At 36.0% G+C, this 17,374-nt stretch overlaps 1 protein-coding gene across 1 annotated transcript in view; it reads right to left on the reverse strand.

Annotated features, from left to right (window-relative positions):
- Window positions 1–17,374, reverse strand: part of EYS (eyes shut homolog) — a 940,845-nt gene that overhangs the window by 717,254 nt on the left and 206,217 nt on the right. The window contains exons 10-11 of the mRNA XM_049818234.1: window positions 13,735–13,901; window positions 4,153–4,406 (exon numbers count right to left, since the gene is read on the reverse strand). Coding sequence (XP_049674191.1) covers window positions 4,153–4,406; window positions 13,735–13,901 — 421 coding nt within the window. The remainder of the gene's footprint in view (window positions 1–4,152; window positions 4,407–13,734; window positions 13,902–17,374) is intronic.

Genomic DNA, 17,374 nt, shown 5'->3' on the forward strand with positions numbered 1-17,374 from the left:
GTGGCCTTAGTGAACTTAACTGACATTTCCCTTTCTCAACTTCAGTGTTCTATACACTTGGTCAATTTTGCTTTTATTCAAGGTCTTTTCTGTGTGAGACATTGCAGCAGTTAAAAACCCAAAACCATTTAATTTTTTCTATTTACTTTGTATAGCGTACACCTTTCTGTGAACACTTATTCCAGATTGAATGTGATTTACACGATGCTTTCTCAAACCACTGCACTGGCTCAGCTTCTCTGAAAGAGTTTTAGACAAAGCCTGTGGCTCTTCAGCTGTGAACTGCCAAGAGTGGGGTTCATCCCTCTTAGCAGGATTACACCACACGCCTGACGGGCGGCCTCGCCCCAGTAAAATAGGAACTGTGGAATGGAAATGGGAGCAGGCATTTCAAACGCAGAACGTGCCTGTGAACAAACCAACCCAACCTGGTTGCCTTCCTTTGTGCAGCAGAAATAATAACGTCATGGTTTCAGGTGACCCTGCTAAAAGAAGCAGACGCTGAGGCCCTGAGAACGCTAATAGGCCCTAATTGCCCTGAGCAGGTCCACCTGGGACCTTCCCGCCCCCTGCCCATCGCCCACAGCTCCGTTTCAGCTCGGCTCCACTCAGCTGTAGGCACCCAGACCTGCTCTGAGCTTTTCTGTAGACGTGCCCTTTTCCAGTCCTGCCTCTGGCCCTCTCTCAAGAATGGTCTCCAGCCTACGCTGTAAGCAATTTTTCTCTTTCTACGGACCCCTTGTCTATACGTTATAGCTTTGTCTCTGGTCCTGTCTCCTGCTGCTTCTAACTTGCTTCCATGGACGGACCCGCTGGGCTTACCCTTGGACCCTGCTTCGTGGCTCCCCTCGTGGAGCAGCCTGGCTCTTGCTGCTCCCTCCTAACAAGGTCAATCTTCCTTACGTGTTGGTGTATCCGTCAGTGTTCTAGACTTTGTTTGTACAAGGGGTTAAGTGTTCCTAAACTTACTTGTGTCGAAAAGGATCGGTTTTCACACAACTCTGTGTATTTTCCTTCAAGTTTTGTTTTTCTTATTGGCATCATGGATGTACTGTTCACATCTATCACAGAAGGGTGAAACTATTTAAAAAGCATCCAAACAACTTAAAACCGTAGAATAACTTACTGAAAGTACAAACACTTAAATATTTCCTCAGATAGGCTCCAAATGTTACATGGACTTGTCTGATGTATTTGTAGAGTAAAAAAGGTTAAAAAAAAAAAAAAGCACAGAAATTTAAAGTAACAGAATGATATTAAAAATGCTCATATGTCATTTTCCTCTTTTGGACAAAAAGAGGAATGCTGAAGAGAGAATACTGAAGAGTATCATATATAGAATATATTAATGTCAAACTCAAAAAGCCTCTGGAAGGCCTATATTGGTGATGAGCCTTAATATTGTTGTATGTTACTTACACATGGGTAAAGCAATGATGGATCAGTATCTTCCTACTATGAGATACAGTATGTATTCACAATAAAAAGATTTTCCAAATCTTAACTATACAGTCAATATCTTATAGATACAAACCCTCAAGAGGAACCAGGGAGGCAGTATTGCCTATCTACTTAGAGTTCAGAGCAGCTGTCTTCGCATTTTTGTAGGCTTCTAAAGAAACAAGAGTTTTAATGAAAGATGTGTTTGGATAAAGACAGCGTTTTTTCCAATATTTCCAGGAAGAGCTTCTTTAAACCAGAAATGAAGCACAGTGGTATTTGTTTAGAAATGCCAGTTCTTGTGAAAGCTGGAATCCTTTGATGCTGGACACTGACGTTTTGAGATAGAGTTAATGCAAAGATACGGAAGAAGGGATAAACTGGGAATGACTTTGAAGGTGAACAGATGTTTGAAGAACTTAGCCAGAAGAGGGCAATATAGAGGGTCATCACATGATCAAAAGGATGGGATAACTTTGTTGAAAAAATTACTTACTCAATTTTTAAAGATCATACTGCAAACTCCCAAATTTGACATAGGCCAAATTCTCTTGTAGGCAGTGGAGAGTACCCCACACACGTACAGTTTACTGTTCGAAAGGAAAGACTGTGGTACATGTTGTTACAAAGTATTTGTTTTTACTGTGCAAATACCCAAGCCTTGGACTTTTTATGAACTTGTTTTTTACGAAATCAGATCATGCTGTTCATGTTGACAAATCCCATTGCAGTGGCTAAGACGTCCCTAGCTAACAGAATGTAAAGCATTTGAGAAATGCTTATAGACAACGGATCGATCAATCATCTAGGCAGAGGAGATGGCTATGAGTTGTCTGTGAAAATTCTGCTTCTGAAATTAAAAACTGATTCTAATGTTATATCTAAGAGTACCCAGGGATTCATTTATTAGCAGGAGAGTCACCAACTTGGTGACTGGGAACTCAAGGCTTATTTGCAAATCTATGAATCCTAGTACACAAAGTATGATAGTTCCCCAAAGACGTACAGAGTCCTGAGCAACAATAACTTCTGTTTTACTCTTTAGTTTATTTACTATTGCCTTTGATATTTCATCTGAAAGTGAATTTACTATTTATGAAGAAAAATGAAGTACATCTGGATATGTAAAGAAGTTGAATTACAGATAAATGGCATAATAAACACACACACAAAAAGAAATTATATAAGAATGAGTGTGGGGTTTTTAGTATTACACTGAGATACTCTTCACTGATTCATAACATGCAGTTATGACTGAACTTCAAATCTGTTCTGTGCTGGAAAATATCCCAGGATCATAAACCCTCGGAGACTCTATGAAAATGGAATTGCTAGGGTAGTGATAACATTTTTATAAGCTTAAACAGCGTTTTATTAATTGTTTGTGGTTTATACTCTCTGAAAAATCAGAATTCAATATATTCAGTATATGTGATAACGAGTTACACTAAATGAGTAATATTGTGAAATTTCTTTTTTTGAATTTGCTTCTGTGGGAATGCTATTGTATAGTACCTCATTGGGTGATAAAATAAATAAATAAAAAAGAGTATTTTCCAGTAATATATCATTTTTATAAGCAAGTCCTCATGTTCAGAGTCGCAGAACAGTTGAGGTTGGAAGTGACCTCTGGAGGTCATCTCGTCCCAACCCCCTGCTTGAGCAGGAACACCTAGAGCCAGTTTCCCAGATGGCTTTTGAAAGCCAGATGGCTTTTGAATATCTCTATGGATGGAGACTCCACAACCTCCCTGGGCAGCCCATGCCAGTGTTCAGTCACCCTTACAGCAAAAAAATATTTCCTGATGTTCAGACAGCGCCTCCTGTGTTTTGGTTTTCCCACTGCATCTGGTCCTGTCACTGGGCACCACTGAAAAAAACCTGGCTCCATCTTCTTTGGACTCTTCCTTCAGGTATTTATATACATTGATGAGATCTACCCCCCCTGAGCCTTCTCTTCTCCAGGCTGAAGAGCTCAGTTCAGCTCAGCTCCCTCAGCCTTTCCTCATAGGCGAGATGCTCCAGTCCCTTAGTCTCCTTAGTGGCCCTTCACTTCAACCTGATGTCCACCAGGACCCCCAGGTTCTTCTCGGCAAAGCTGCTTTCCAGCTGGTCAGCCCCCAGCATGTACTGGTACTCGGGGTTATTCCTCCCCACGTGCAGACTTGGCACTTCTCTTTCTTGAACTTTACGAGGTTAATGTCAGCCCATTTCTCCAGCCTGTCGAGGTTGCTCTGGATGGCAGCATGACCCTCTGATGGATCAGCCGCTCCTCCCAGTTTTCTGTCATCGGCAAACTTGCTGAAGGTACGTTCTGTCCCGTCAGCCAGATCGTTAATGAAGATGTTAAACAGGACTAGACCCACCGATCAGCCTGTGTATGTCTAAATCCATGACACCTAAGACTGCTTAACAGTGAAATTAAAATAATACCATTAAAATGGTGGTTTGGAACTTGATCAATTTTTTTGCAAATGGCATCAAAACTCATGCTCAGAATTGTACGTTTAGTGGAGGGAAGGTCAGCTGAGCAACACTTTGGAGACACAATCTAAGAGTTTCCATGCAGATGTGGTTAAAACTCATACGTCATACAAACAGACAAATATATACATATATAGATAAGTGTTATCGAGCATCATATAAACATCGCTTACATGGAACTGGACAATCACATCTATAGTACAAGGCACTTCAAAAGAGAAAACTTACCTTTGAACCCAGCAGCACAAAGACATGAAAAGTGGCCGATTAAATCTATACAGGTAGCTCCATTTTTGCAAGGTGAACTTAAGCATTCATTAATTTCAACTTCACAGAAGGGTCCTTCATATCCAGGCACGCAGTTACAGCTGTAATTATGCAAGTGGTCCTGGCAGAAACCGTATTCGGAGCACTGGTTTCCAATGCAATTGTCTACATCATGTTCACAAAATGTGCCAGTGTAACCAAGGGGACATATGCACCTGGTTTTGAAATGAGAGGAGAAAAACAAACCAAAAACAACAGCCTTGAATATGTAGGTCAATAATGACTAATAATGTTAACAATATTTTCACTTTGAATTACTCACAAATGAATTACAATTTTTTTCAATCTTCTTTCTTTACCTTTAATTAGTCACTAAGTAACTTTGTTTCAGAGACTGCTTGCAATAATTAAATGGAATTGCACAACAATCGAAGTCTTAGCTATTTAGATGGGATAAACTAGTAGCTTTTAATATCAAGCTTCTAATGACAATATTCAAATAGAAAACTGATATAAACTGCAAGTATTATTAATTTTAAGAATTTCTTTTCTAAAAATTATTAGTTGCTTGCTACAGTATCACTAAGAGAAAAAACAATATTACATCCTGCTGGCTCTGGACATAAAATCAGTATAAAAATGCTTTTTCATTAGAAACAAAGGTTGCAATTTCTGTCTGTAACTGACCCCCCCCCCCCCCCCCCCCCCCCCAATCTATACAGTTTTATAGAAATTGACCAGGATATTTTTCCCCACAATATAGAATGACTTATAAATGATATAAGACTGGAGATGACTTTTTCATGCTTCCTTTTCTCCCCCCCGCCCCTTTATTTTTAAATGTGTGAATGAAAACAAAGCTGGATTATCTCATAGCTGATCCACATCCCTTGTACTTGGCCGTATTTTCTTTGATCGTCTCCTTATCATGTGCAGAGGTCTCCTCACATGGGAGGAGACAATCTTATGTTAACCTTACATATTCCATAGAGATGTTATCTAGAAGCTGGAAAGAACTAACATGTTAAGGAAGTCTTGATTATAGCAATTTTCCCTACTGATCCATCTGGCAGAAAGGATATTTCTTTCTTTCTTTCTTTTTTTTTTTTTTTTTTAACAGAAGTGAATGTTCATGTGGCTGTTTGCTTCAGTCCTTGCTTATTATTCCTGCATTTTTATGTTAGACTTGTGGAAATTTCCACTTAGATATTTTCATATCCCCATCAAATTTCCAATAGGATATTTGTAAGACAGTAGGAAAAAGACCCCATATAAGTTCTGTGTACAGAAAGGATCCTATAAAAGATAGCATGACGGTAGCTATTTTGAATGACATTTCACCAAAGCTTTGTGCAATATAACTTTTGGACTAAGGAAGTTACAACCATATCCACCACTGGTATACTTCCTTCTCTGTTCAGTTAGGCTCTAATTTTACCTGCAATTCTTCTTGGCGACAGAGAATTTGAAAGACCAAAGAACTTTGTCTATGTACAGACTAGAGATCAAGAAGGGCGGAATACTCTGGGAGCTCCATCTACCAAAATACTAACGAAATACTTCTGAAGAAAAAGGAAGAGGGAAAAGGGATATGTATAAAATGCATAGCTCCTAGTGTTTAATCCAATTACTTTTTTTTTTTTTTTTTTTTTTTCCTGCCAGGGTAATCTGTGGACATTAGTGCAGCTCTGCAAGTTCAAGAGTAGCTTCAGAGCACATAGAAAATTAGGTGATTTTTCCTTTTCATGTTGTGACTAAAAGAAGCTTACAGTAAAGAAGGTATCTTTATAAGGAGATACTGTTTGTTATGTGGAACTCTACAGTGGACTGAGTTTAGAGATGTTTTAGTAATTTTCTTATAATTAAAAGGCTTTTAATCTATGGAAAAGCCAGGTACTACTTGAAAATGAAATGGTTAATTCTTTAAACAGCAAAATCACCAAGTGATTGAGGCACAATTATTATTTTTTATATGTATATAAACAAATATCAGCTGCTTTCCTTTCCACTGGCTCCTTGCAGGAAGGGCCAGGCTTCCCAGTCAGAGTTTTGTTAACTTGTGTCTTCTCGATCCCTAGGAAATTTTTTCATAATACCTGAGGCCTGGCTTTGCGCTCCCTCGTGTCTCAAGGTGCAGCTGTATAACTGTTTTAGATCAGATGAGGAGAAAATTTTTATGATTAATTTCCTGGCTGTTCCAAACTGCAGTGTTTTGTATCACATTGCAGAGCAGTATCAGAGCATGTAAAATTGATTTATTTTGGTTGAAACTAAATCAGCAGATGTGCTCCTTGGAGTACAGCTAACGCACACCAGCTGCTAATGGGCTTTTAGTCCATGGACCAAAACTGAGCTTGCTTGAAATAAGCCCTCCATATCTTGTGTAGTGTGGCTGTGAGTTCTTCAGCACCACAATTTTTGCTTTTCAGAACCATTTCTACTGCACTGCAGCACCTACTCTAGTAGGTATAGCTACTGTTTTCTCTCTTCTAGCCTCAGTCACTCCTTTGCAAAGGAGAAGTCTTGCCCTTCCTCTTGAGAGCTCAAGTTGATTCTGTTTCTCACTTTTTAAAGGAATGAATTTCACAAAAATCACCTCATGCAGTTGCTTTACAGCTAAATGTAAACGTTGATTTGCATAAAATTTCATTACACATAAACATGCAAAGCACATGCACTTTAGTTACCTTTAGCTGCACAGTTTCTGAATTCACCAACAGTAAAACTTCAGTATGGAAACAAACAGTCATACTAATTTTTCTTGTGCAGTTAACCACTTCATTTCCTTGGTTAACTATTATATAGTCAAAAAATACATTTTTTTTTTGTAATGATTAGTGTGTGCATTGTGAAAATGCAACTATTCAATCATTCTTTGAAAGCGTGGCTCTTACTAATAATATTGAATAGAATATTTAATTACAGCTCTCCTTAACAAGAAAGAGAGGAAAAAGAGAAGGATTTTTCTATCATTTCTTTATTATTACTAGTTGGGTAGCTTATCTTCAGAGACCACAGAAGAACTACACAGAAACAGATGTAATGGATAATCTTCTAGTTTCAGTTTCATGCTTCTTATTCCATACTACAAGCAATGATGTTAGGAGTATCATTTTTTTCAGTGCTCATCTTCTGCAGCAGATAAAGTACGCTCTCTTTTTTTTTAGACTCTTCATTTAATATTATTGCTTAGGAAAACTAAAACAAAATCATGAAGTTTTCTCTTGTCACTTCAGTGTGAAAAGTTTGCTTGGTTTAGCTATTAAGTGTAGGTTACTGCTTTCTTGAATATACTGAAGCTGTTGTAGTTTCTTTTATTCGGTGCAAACATGATTCGAAAATAGCTTTAAAACTGGACCTTCATGTCATGTGAAACAAAGCAGGTGACTTACACAGCTAGTCAAGCCCAAATCTGTGGCAGTGGCCCAAGAGAATGTAAAACTACCAACTAATGGTGCAGAAAGCAGTTTTGTTCTGTTAGCATTTGCCAGATGCATACATTAATGCTAGGGTATTCTACTCCTCTTAATAACAAGTTAATTTCTTACTGTATGTTGAGGATTAAAACATCTAAAAATCATTCATTTATTGTTCATAATCCAAGCTGAGGTTTAGAGGTGATAGGATCTAGAAGTTCAATACATGCCTTATAAACGTAATTTATAATAATCTACATCAAATTCTAATGACATGTTTACATATAACTTTAGTACATAACATCATATATGGAAAATCTCCAAAGGAAGGCTATGTTATATTTAAATGAGTAAGTAATAGTCTTTATTTAAAAACTGTGCTCTATAATGTGTCTATTTTTCAATAAAAATGGGCCATTTTTATGCAGTAAAAGTCTAGACTAGTCAAATCTTTAAGTTTAGTGCATTTTTTGTTAATTAACAGCATTAACTTATAGTAGTTACCACTTACATTGATGCATTATATATTCAACAGTACTATGTACAAAGCAGATATGGATTGCACTGTGCATATTTCTTAAACTTAATGTATAATAGTGTAAGTGCAGTTCTGTGGGCCTTGGATATCAGCATTTGACGGCATTTATTTGTAGCTTTAACATGTTTATATGATTTTAAATGGTATAAGATGTTTAAAAGATGTTGTCATTTCATCTCCAAGTCAATCTATGAAATGGGTCTTGAACACAATTTTGTTATAACGCTGTGGTGGTATAACACTGACATAGCTGAACTTCAAATATCTTTTCCTGTCTGTCTTAGAAACAACATCAAGACCGATGATCTCTAAGTTATTAAGTCTTTTACGCTCATACTAGGAAAAATACCATCACCACATTAGATTTTAATGAATATGACCTTGCATTAATACTTCAGCAGCATTAAAATACTGAACATGATATCAAAAGCTTTGAATCATGGATTGATTTGCAGTTTTCATTTACTGCAAAGCTGCAATGCTTCTCTATGCTAAATTCAAAAAGAATTTGTATACAGATATACACGATACCAGAATTTCTATTTCTGAGTGAATCTCTAGCTCAGGAAACGTGGTTTTTGGCCTCAGCAGAGGGACGCCCCAGCCGTGCGCTGCCCAGGCAGCTCAGGGCTCAGCTTCCCCATGGCCTGAGCTGGGTGTCACTGGTTTAACCCCTGCCTGCCCTGCTCCAGCTTCAGCTTGGGGGGTGGCCCCGCTGGGGAGGGGGGGGACACCTCCCAGCAAAGCCCAGGAGATGCTAATGACACCCCCCAACTACTTTCTGAAGGAAGACTGAAACGTCAACCTTGTGAACGGGGTGAACGTTGAAAGGGTGAGCATGGCACCAAAGAAAAGGTAAATACGACCAAGTTTGGTATTAGCATCAATGAGAATAACAATAATTTCTTAGCTTCACATATATCTTCTTTTGTCCACAGCAAGACTTCCAGTGTAACAGATCCTAGGAGGGGAAACCATCACCTCAATGCTTTTGCTACAAACATGGATTTTAGTACTGGATACCAAACACAAGCCACAGTTACCCCATTGAGGATTGCTTTGCTCCATCCCATATCATCTGGATGACTGTACGTTGCTACTCTACTGCCTAAATCTAGTTAACGTTGCAAAATAATTTAATATGTCTGTGAAATAAATGTTAAATGGAGATGCAGGTAAGTCGGGCATGGAATTTAGTCTAAGAAGGAACGTGTAACTCAAATGCAGGTGGCTCTGGCATAGCTGCAGTGTGTTCCCACCGACGTGCAGTAGGATACAACTTTTTATCACCAAAGGTCTGTAACAGCAGGCGTGCAGGTAAGCAAGTAGGTACTTGTTAGTCCAGACAGGGCAGCTGTCACAGTGTCACCACAGACTGCCTGCACTAAAGACGTGTAGTATGGCTTGTGCCATTGAGTAAATAACCACGTACAGCAGATGAATCTTTAAAAGGACTGAAAAAAGCCAAAGGCTGGACTGAAGCTGTGGTTATGCTGATCTGTGCTAGGAGATGACCCAGTTATTTTCTATGTTGGGACAGAAGGCACACAGGAGCACTGAAGCTTGGCATTTGCAAAGACTTTCCAATATCTCTCTACTTTGTTTTTTAATATATGTGGTTGGGTTGGTTTTTTTAATTGTTATAGTAGTCCAAGCAGATTAACTGCATTTACTCAGTATTAATTATTTTGTTTTCTAGTTGAAATATGAACTGCACGCACATTCATAAATGGACTAACAGGTTATTTAGTTTCACTTTGGCTTTTTGTAAGCATCTGTATTCTCTGCAGAAAAGCTGTTGTATAACTTATTACAGAGATATTCCCTAAGAAATTGCGACATATATTCACCTACCTTCTGGAGTTGTAGCAAAACGAGGAAAAGTATTTTTCCTCTTTCTCTAGTGGAAGAAGCCTATTATTGCTACAGAAAACTGTGTATATCATAGTACTAACTTTATACGGCACTGCCAACTAGGTCCTGCAGTCAAATTTCATATGTGGTATAGGATGAACAAACTTGAAAATGGAAATTAGACATAAAAAAATAATTTAATCAAACAGCTTAATTTATCTAGCTGACAGAAAATGGAAAAAGTCAAGGATGAATAAAGTAATAGAAGCTTTAAATTTTGTGATACTCAAAAGTTATCTAAATTATGTTTACTTTTCATAACCTTACTGCCATCATGCAAAGAAGTGTATCATATTGTAAAGCATTTTATTTAACAATGTGTCACTAGGTAAGGCTTTACAAGATTAAATTATACACGCTTGAATTTATATACTGAATACTGAAAAATGAGCTGGCAATTCAAGCTTTACTGTACACCAAATCTAACTTCTTAATGGGAAGTTTTCCTGCATAAAAACTCATGAAATGCTGACCTCAGAGCTATAACTGTAGACTAAAATACATTTTGTAAAACATATTAGTTTATCATGACCTTTCAAACAGTAGTAAATCCTACAATACAGCTTCTTCAAGTGTCTTAATCTAATAGTTCTCAGTCCTTCTTGCTGGGCTTTCCTGAGGCTATGATGATAAGTGTAGAACTTATCTGAACGGACTGGACTGGAGAAACAGGACAGGTAATGGAAACTACACTGAATTTTAAATTCTGTCTTTTCCCTCTGTTGCTCCCCTTCACTAAATAGACCACAGTAAAATATCTATTAGGACTTATTTCAGTTAGGAACTGAGTTGTCTGAAATGTAAAGCTGCCAAGAAATAAATTTACAAGGGTGGAAAAAATCAGAGCAATGAACCCCCCCCTTGGATTTCAAAACAGGAGGATCAACTCCTTGAAGAGCTCTTTCACTTTAATTATTCATTAAATGCTTCTCATTAAGCCATGTTAAATCAGTTCTTCTCTATGTCTTCTCCTACAGAGAACATAATGAAACAATACAGGTTCTTTTGAAAGGAAAATTCAAATACTTTATGTAGCAACACTGTCTGTTTACTGAGGTAATGAATCTTCTCTGTTTTTTCTCCCAGGTATATGTGACCAAAGGTCAAGAGAGTCTTTTGGCATGTGGATGCAATTGGTCTATTGCATGGTATCTGCCGGATTCATCATATAGACAGTTACACCATCAACCCAGTGGTAGGAGCAGTAACGCTTTGGAGAAGTTACCACTTTAAATACATGCTGATTAACTTATGTTATGATATCTCAAACAGCACAGACTCAGCTGGAAGTGCAATAAATCATTTGAATTAATAAGAAGCTTTGTCTCAGTGTGATTGAGACCACTTGAGTTGCAAGAGAAGGCTCACTAAACCAAAGGAGTAAGACTTACTGTTGCGATTATGTTGCTCTTACGTAGCCTTACTGAGCGTTATGCTAGTCACAGTTTTAAAGTCCCCCCTCCTTCACCCAGAATAATTTCCCATCCTGAACTCAAAGGAAATTCTCTGTGTATATTGAATAAACATGTGTGACACTACTGTCTGGAGCTGTTATTTCAAAATGGGAGGAAAAGCATAATTTGATGTAGTAAGGAGACAGAACGTTGGAAAAATTACATAGAGTTGAGTGCTTATTTCCAATCTGGAAAAACCTGACAGCCTGCAGAATGTGAGAGCTTAAAAGCGGGGGATGTTCTTGAAGCTAAGCTGGATACTTTCCATGCTTTCCTGGTCTTAGCATTACTATAACAAGCCACCACTGGAACAATACATTATGACCAAAGTTTAATAACTATTTTAGAAGATTTCTTAACTAGGAGAAAAGTCTAGATAAAACACTAATTTTCTATAGATAAAAAACCTAACAAGTAACATTTTGGCTTACTTAGTAAGTGGAGAAGATAAAGGTAAGTGATGTTTTGAATGACCGTAATAGCTTTAAAAATGGATCTCAGTAGGGTTGTTAGTGACACTTACACATCTAATTCTCCATATATCCTGCAGACAGTTTTCTTCTGTCTTCCTGAAACTAATTTGCATCAAATACAGCTCTTGATAACTGCCTTATCAAAAATGATACCTATTTTAGGATAGAAATGCAAATTGCAAAAGTCTTTTGAAAAAGTTGGCTAACTACAGTAGTTACGTTCAGCATTTCCACTCCCATTCTTTTGGTTTTAATTTTGTATTGGAAAGGGGAAATGATAATTGTTTCACGTGCTGACAACAAATAACTCTTGGGAAACACCATTAATTTTAAGGAAGGAATAGTTCAAATCTCTTAAAAAATGCTTCACTGCCATTAAAAAGCAACAATCCTCTGTCAATAGAGCAGGAATCACACAGTAAACACTCCGCATGTTGGCTTTGCAAAATAACCACTTGTGTTTCTGTTGGGTCAGGTTCTCTGATAACAAAGCTGTCCACAACACATCTAGGATTGGGAACTTAATGGTATGTTTTCTTGTTCCTTAAATAGACCGATATGTCAACTTAATTTCTCTTTCAAAGACTGAAAACGTAAGAATTAAGTGTTTTCTGTCTGTAGCCTGAGTCTGGATTAACAAGCTAAATGGAAAAGTTCTTGTTTTACCAGAAGTCTTCAGACCTACTCATTTCTCAGTGAATACTAGTGGATTTTGTAAGGTAAACATGGCTTTGTTCTTCCGTCAGAATTCTCATCCTGATACAGACAGAAAAACCACAGATTTATCAGTCAAATAAAATGTCAGAGTATGGTCTAGTAATTTGATATGGGAGTTGATTGCGGGCTGGCAGGAAGGAAGGATGTATACTTTATAAGGACTGTGGCAAAAATTCCTTTTAACTCTGGTCTATTGAGAATCATGTACTTATCTGTATTTGTGTGCTTATCTGGGGATTTCAGCTACTATTACAGAAGATCCTATAAAAACAGAGGTGGAGTGGAAAAAATCTTTAATTACTTTTATTTTAATTTTGTCCACTATCACAACCTATTCTGAATAGAAAAAACAAAGCATATTAATTACAGTGCTTCTAAGTCCAGCATAAAATCAAAGCCTTTCAAAATACATTCACAGACATTATGGAGAGATTTTAGTTATTCTGGTTTTTTTTGCAGAGGAAAAAGAAATAATTCAAGTCTGATAAAAACAGCTGAACTCTGCTTATTGAAGAAATCCTTTTCCATTTATTTTTCCCCATACTTCTATAGTCTCATTTTCAAATATCTACAGCATGTTACAGTTCACTAAGGAATGCACATACTTGACAGTTTTGTCAATACCATAAAAAAGAAAAAGCCACAAATAACTCAGCATTTCAACTATTCACTTGAAAATTATAATTCAAGTTTTAATAAGAAAAGTCACTCCATGTCACACTCCAGGCTCATAAAGTTTTTACCATTTACTAAAATAGATGATTTGTTTATCTGAGATTTTGCATAGTTGGTTTAACTTCTTTGTCCACCAAAGAGAAATATTTGTGAGGCCTTCCCGTGCAATACTTCACACTACACAGCCTTATTAAATGCACATGCTTGTCAAAAGTTAGTATCCATGGCATTTTAGAATCTGAGAAAAATATTACTGCAATAGCAACTCCCTTTGTAATTCTTATTGAAAGGAAAAATATCTTCACACGGCTTAAACTGCTTTATGAAGGCTTGTATGGAAAGCATCATGTTAGTACCTGTATTTATTAATTCCATCTTCACATGTGGCTCCATGTTGGCACTGGTGTACCTCACAGTCGTTAATATTCTCCAGGCATGTTTGTCCTGTCCATCCAAGAGCACAGACACAGTGAGATCTCTGGTTTTCTTCATCATAGAAGCAGCTACCTCCACTTGCACATAACTGAAGACGAGAAGTAAAAATACATAAAGAGGCTTTTCTCTAGGTGTTGGGTTTTTTCCCCACAGAGTTTAACTGAATAAGCAGTTGGTAATAAAAATGGTTATTTAATGTTTTTATGTTGTAATATTAGAAACGACAGATCTCCAAGAACCTAAAATACTGAATGTCATTAAATCGATATATCAGTTCATTGTTTAGTTGGAAAGAGGCATTTATGATGCAATTTAACAGTGCCGTTTGAATAACTGACCTTAAAATGTGCCTCTATTAGGAGGGATGATAGTGAACCAGCCTGTTATTTTTCCATTGAAAGAGTGGAACAACTGTTCCTATGCTTAAAATCTACGTATAATTTAATTGAATTTGTGGCTATCAGGGAAAAAAAAGTCTGAGTGATTTTTTAATTTTAATGATAATTCCGATTCACAACCTATCCTTGAATCTTTAAAATGTATATAAAATGTTATGTTATATATATAACATCTATGCTCTGGGAAGACCAGAACCTTCCTTCTTTTCAACCTGCAGATACTGAAAAATTAATAATCCTAGACTGGAACAGCACTTTTTTTTTTTTTTTTTTTTTAGCTTTAATTTGCTAATATTACTAAAATAGTATTTCCTGTATTCAAAAATTACAGAAAGTTCTAGTTTGGAATGAATGCTCCTTTCTTCATTTTACTTTTAGGATCCCATTTAATTTTGATGAAAATTTTGCCAGTGTAAAAACCAGTAACTACATTTTCATTTCAAAGCAATTAAGATCCCTCCTTCTAATCAATTGGTTTCTAAAGAAAATGGTGTCTAGAAGATGAGCTAATGCACTAGTACTTCAGTTTGATTGAGTCTGAATCTCTTTATAATGTCATTAAGATTTGTAATAATAACAGTTCTTGGCAGAAATCCTCTAATATTAATTTGTCTTTGATTAAGTTTTAAATTGACCTTAAAATTAAGAGATTTTTTGCTCTGCTCTCAGTACTGAATTTTAGACTTAACTTGGGATCCTTTTTCAGTGGGATAACTTCTTGAAGAAAAGCACTGCTCAACACAGATGCAAAGAAAACTCCTACATGTATAGTTTTGGAAATATTACCTTTTTTTTTATTTTTATATGTCATCTTACTTTTTTATTTAAACATTTCTGCAGGACTTTGTCCTGAGGCTTACTATTTTCTTAGAGCTCAAATAGGTGAAATAAGCTTATACTCAAGAAAACCATCTAAAAAACTTAGACAATTAAGACAAAAGTTATATTTCAATATTGCCACAATATTATATTCATTATATTCTTATGCTGTTTAGATACTTTATACTGTAAGAAAGGTGTTACCCTTTAAGACGTTAGCACAATCTAAAGCAGCTTTAAATTAAAATTAAAACTATGGAAGATATTTTTAGCATAAACCTAGGTAGTGTTTTTCTCTATCAATCACATAGATTTTTATCTCTGCTGTAAAATTAATTCCCTATCAGTTTAAACTGAGTTAGAATAATTAAGGATTTTATAAGAAATTAAGGCTAAATACATTTATTAACCTATTACTAAAGTCAAACTGAATACCTCTACATTGTGTTTTTCTAAACTTCAAACCTGCATTGTGGTTTTTTCAAGTTACTGCAAAGATTTGTTTGTTAATTCCCAAAGTAAATCTTCCCCAGAGTTAAGATTAAACACAAATCTTATCATTTAACAGACTATAAACAAGGACTCTTCTGGTCAGTCTGATCTTCACACTTCTTTCTACAGCAAGTGCTTTAAAACAAATCTGCCATATTATGTAGTCTTGATAAAAACGTAAGAATCATTTCCTAGTACCAAGCAGGCAATGTTTTTACAGCAAGGAAAGATAATTAGTCCCTAGATGATTATATTTTATTCTTCTCCTTTCTTCATTTGGCAGCTATTGACAGAAGTAACCCTACTATATGGGTGTCTCTTCTCTACGTATCATCTGTTGTCCATGCTCAAGAAAAGGCTCTCAGCTAGAAGGATATAGCTCAGTGCAATCATTATTTCCTAACGCTTTTTTCATCCTACTTTTCCTTGAATTCTCTGTAGTTTGAATAAAACTGTACTTTTTACATGTATGTATACATGCATATAGACACACACATACATATATTTATTTTCCCAGGCATATCATTTTACTACAATCTTCAGGCTTTGTTACTACAAAATGAATTTTACCTGGATATTCAAAATTTTCCAAAAGTGTAATTTTAGTTAATCTTCCCTATGCTCTTTCCTGGACTAGTGGTACATTAAGTAAGTACATAGACAAAAAATTTTTCTTAAATGAAAAAAAACAACAAATCCCTCGTCAAAACAAAAATATCAGAATTTCAAGAAATATTTGCTGAAAAGTCCCAAAGAAATTATGAAAATAAAAAATGGAAAAGTATGATGAATATGAAAGAAGCACTCCGCTTAGTTGAACTGCTTGTACATTTAACTTTTACCTACATTATATATGCTATTGAATTATTCCTTGTGGGGCAAATGCTTAAAGTCTTTAGATTGCCTATAAGCAGAACCTGTTGCCTTTGTTGGTCTCCAGAATATGAGTTAGTTCTCCTAATTCATGCAGACTCAGTTCCACTCTGTTTCCTTTTATTGAATTTTGCTACTCTGGCTCCTTACAATTAAGCGTTATTTTTCCATTCTGTAAGAGTAGTATTGTTAAAGCAGTTTCTAAGAAGTGAACTTTGTAGAGAACCGTATAGAAAATATGTTTCTACAGACGGCTATATTGTCCAGCACCTAAAAGCCTACCTGAGATGTCTACTACCACCAGTAATTGAAGAGTCATTGAATTTCTTATTTGGGAGATTAATTTCAAATAACACTCCTGAAGTTCACAGTGTCACTTGTCCTTTGCAAATGTACGCACTTTATTCCATCCTACTTTTCCAGATCATTTCTCCAAGGTGGTGTCAGATTCAGTTTTATCATGTGTAATCTAGTCCACCATTCAGAAGGAAAATACTGAATGGAACTGGGTGCAAGTCAGAAATTTAAAGGAAGATATTCCCTGTTTTAATGCATTCACATTTCTTTTATTATATTTGTTTTCAAATAAATTATAAATAAAATAATATTAAAAACAACCTTAATGTTTAAAGTGGTGTGCTGGGAAAGAAAAAAAAAAACGAAACCAAAACGACATTAGTTTAATTATACATTTATATAGAGATAGAAGTGCCCAATGACTTAAATTTACTTTTTGTTTATTAAGAAATTATTAAAAATATTAGCATTCTTTTCAGTCTATTGTGCTGCATACACAGACGTAAAGCAGTTCAGCATAAGTAAGGTACCTTTGGAAATGGAATAGAAATGAAAGAATGCAAAAATACTTACTTACTTTCCAGCCATAAAGAATAAATAAAGAATTAAATGCTGAATTATATAATTTACTGAATAATATAAACCTTTAATTTCAAATTATTACTTATACTACTTCAAAAGG

This window comes from Accipiter gentilis, chromosome 15, assembly GCF_929443795.1.
Source record: "Accipiter gentilis chromosome 15, bAccGen1.1, whole genome shotgun sequence".
NCBI lineage: Eukaryota > Metazoa > Chordata > Aves > Accipitriformes > Accipitridae > Astur > Astur gentilis.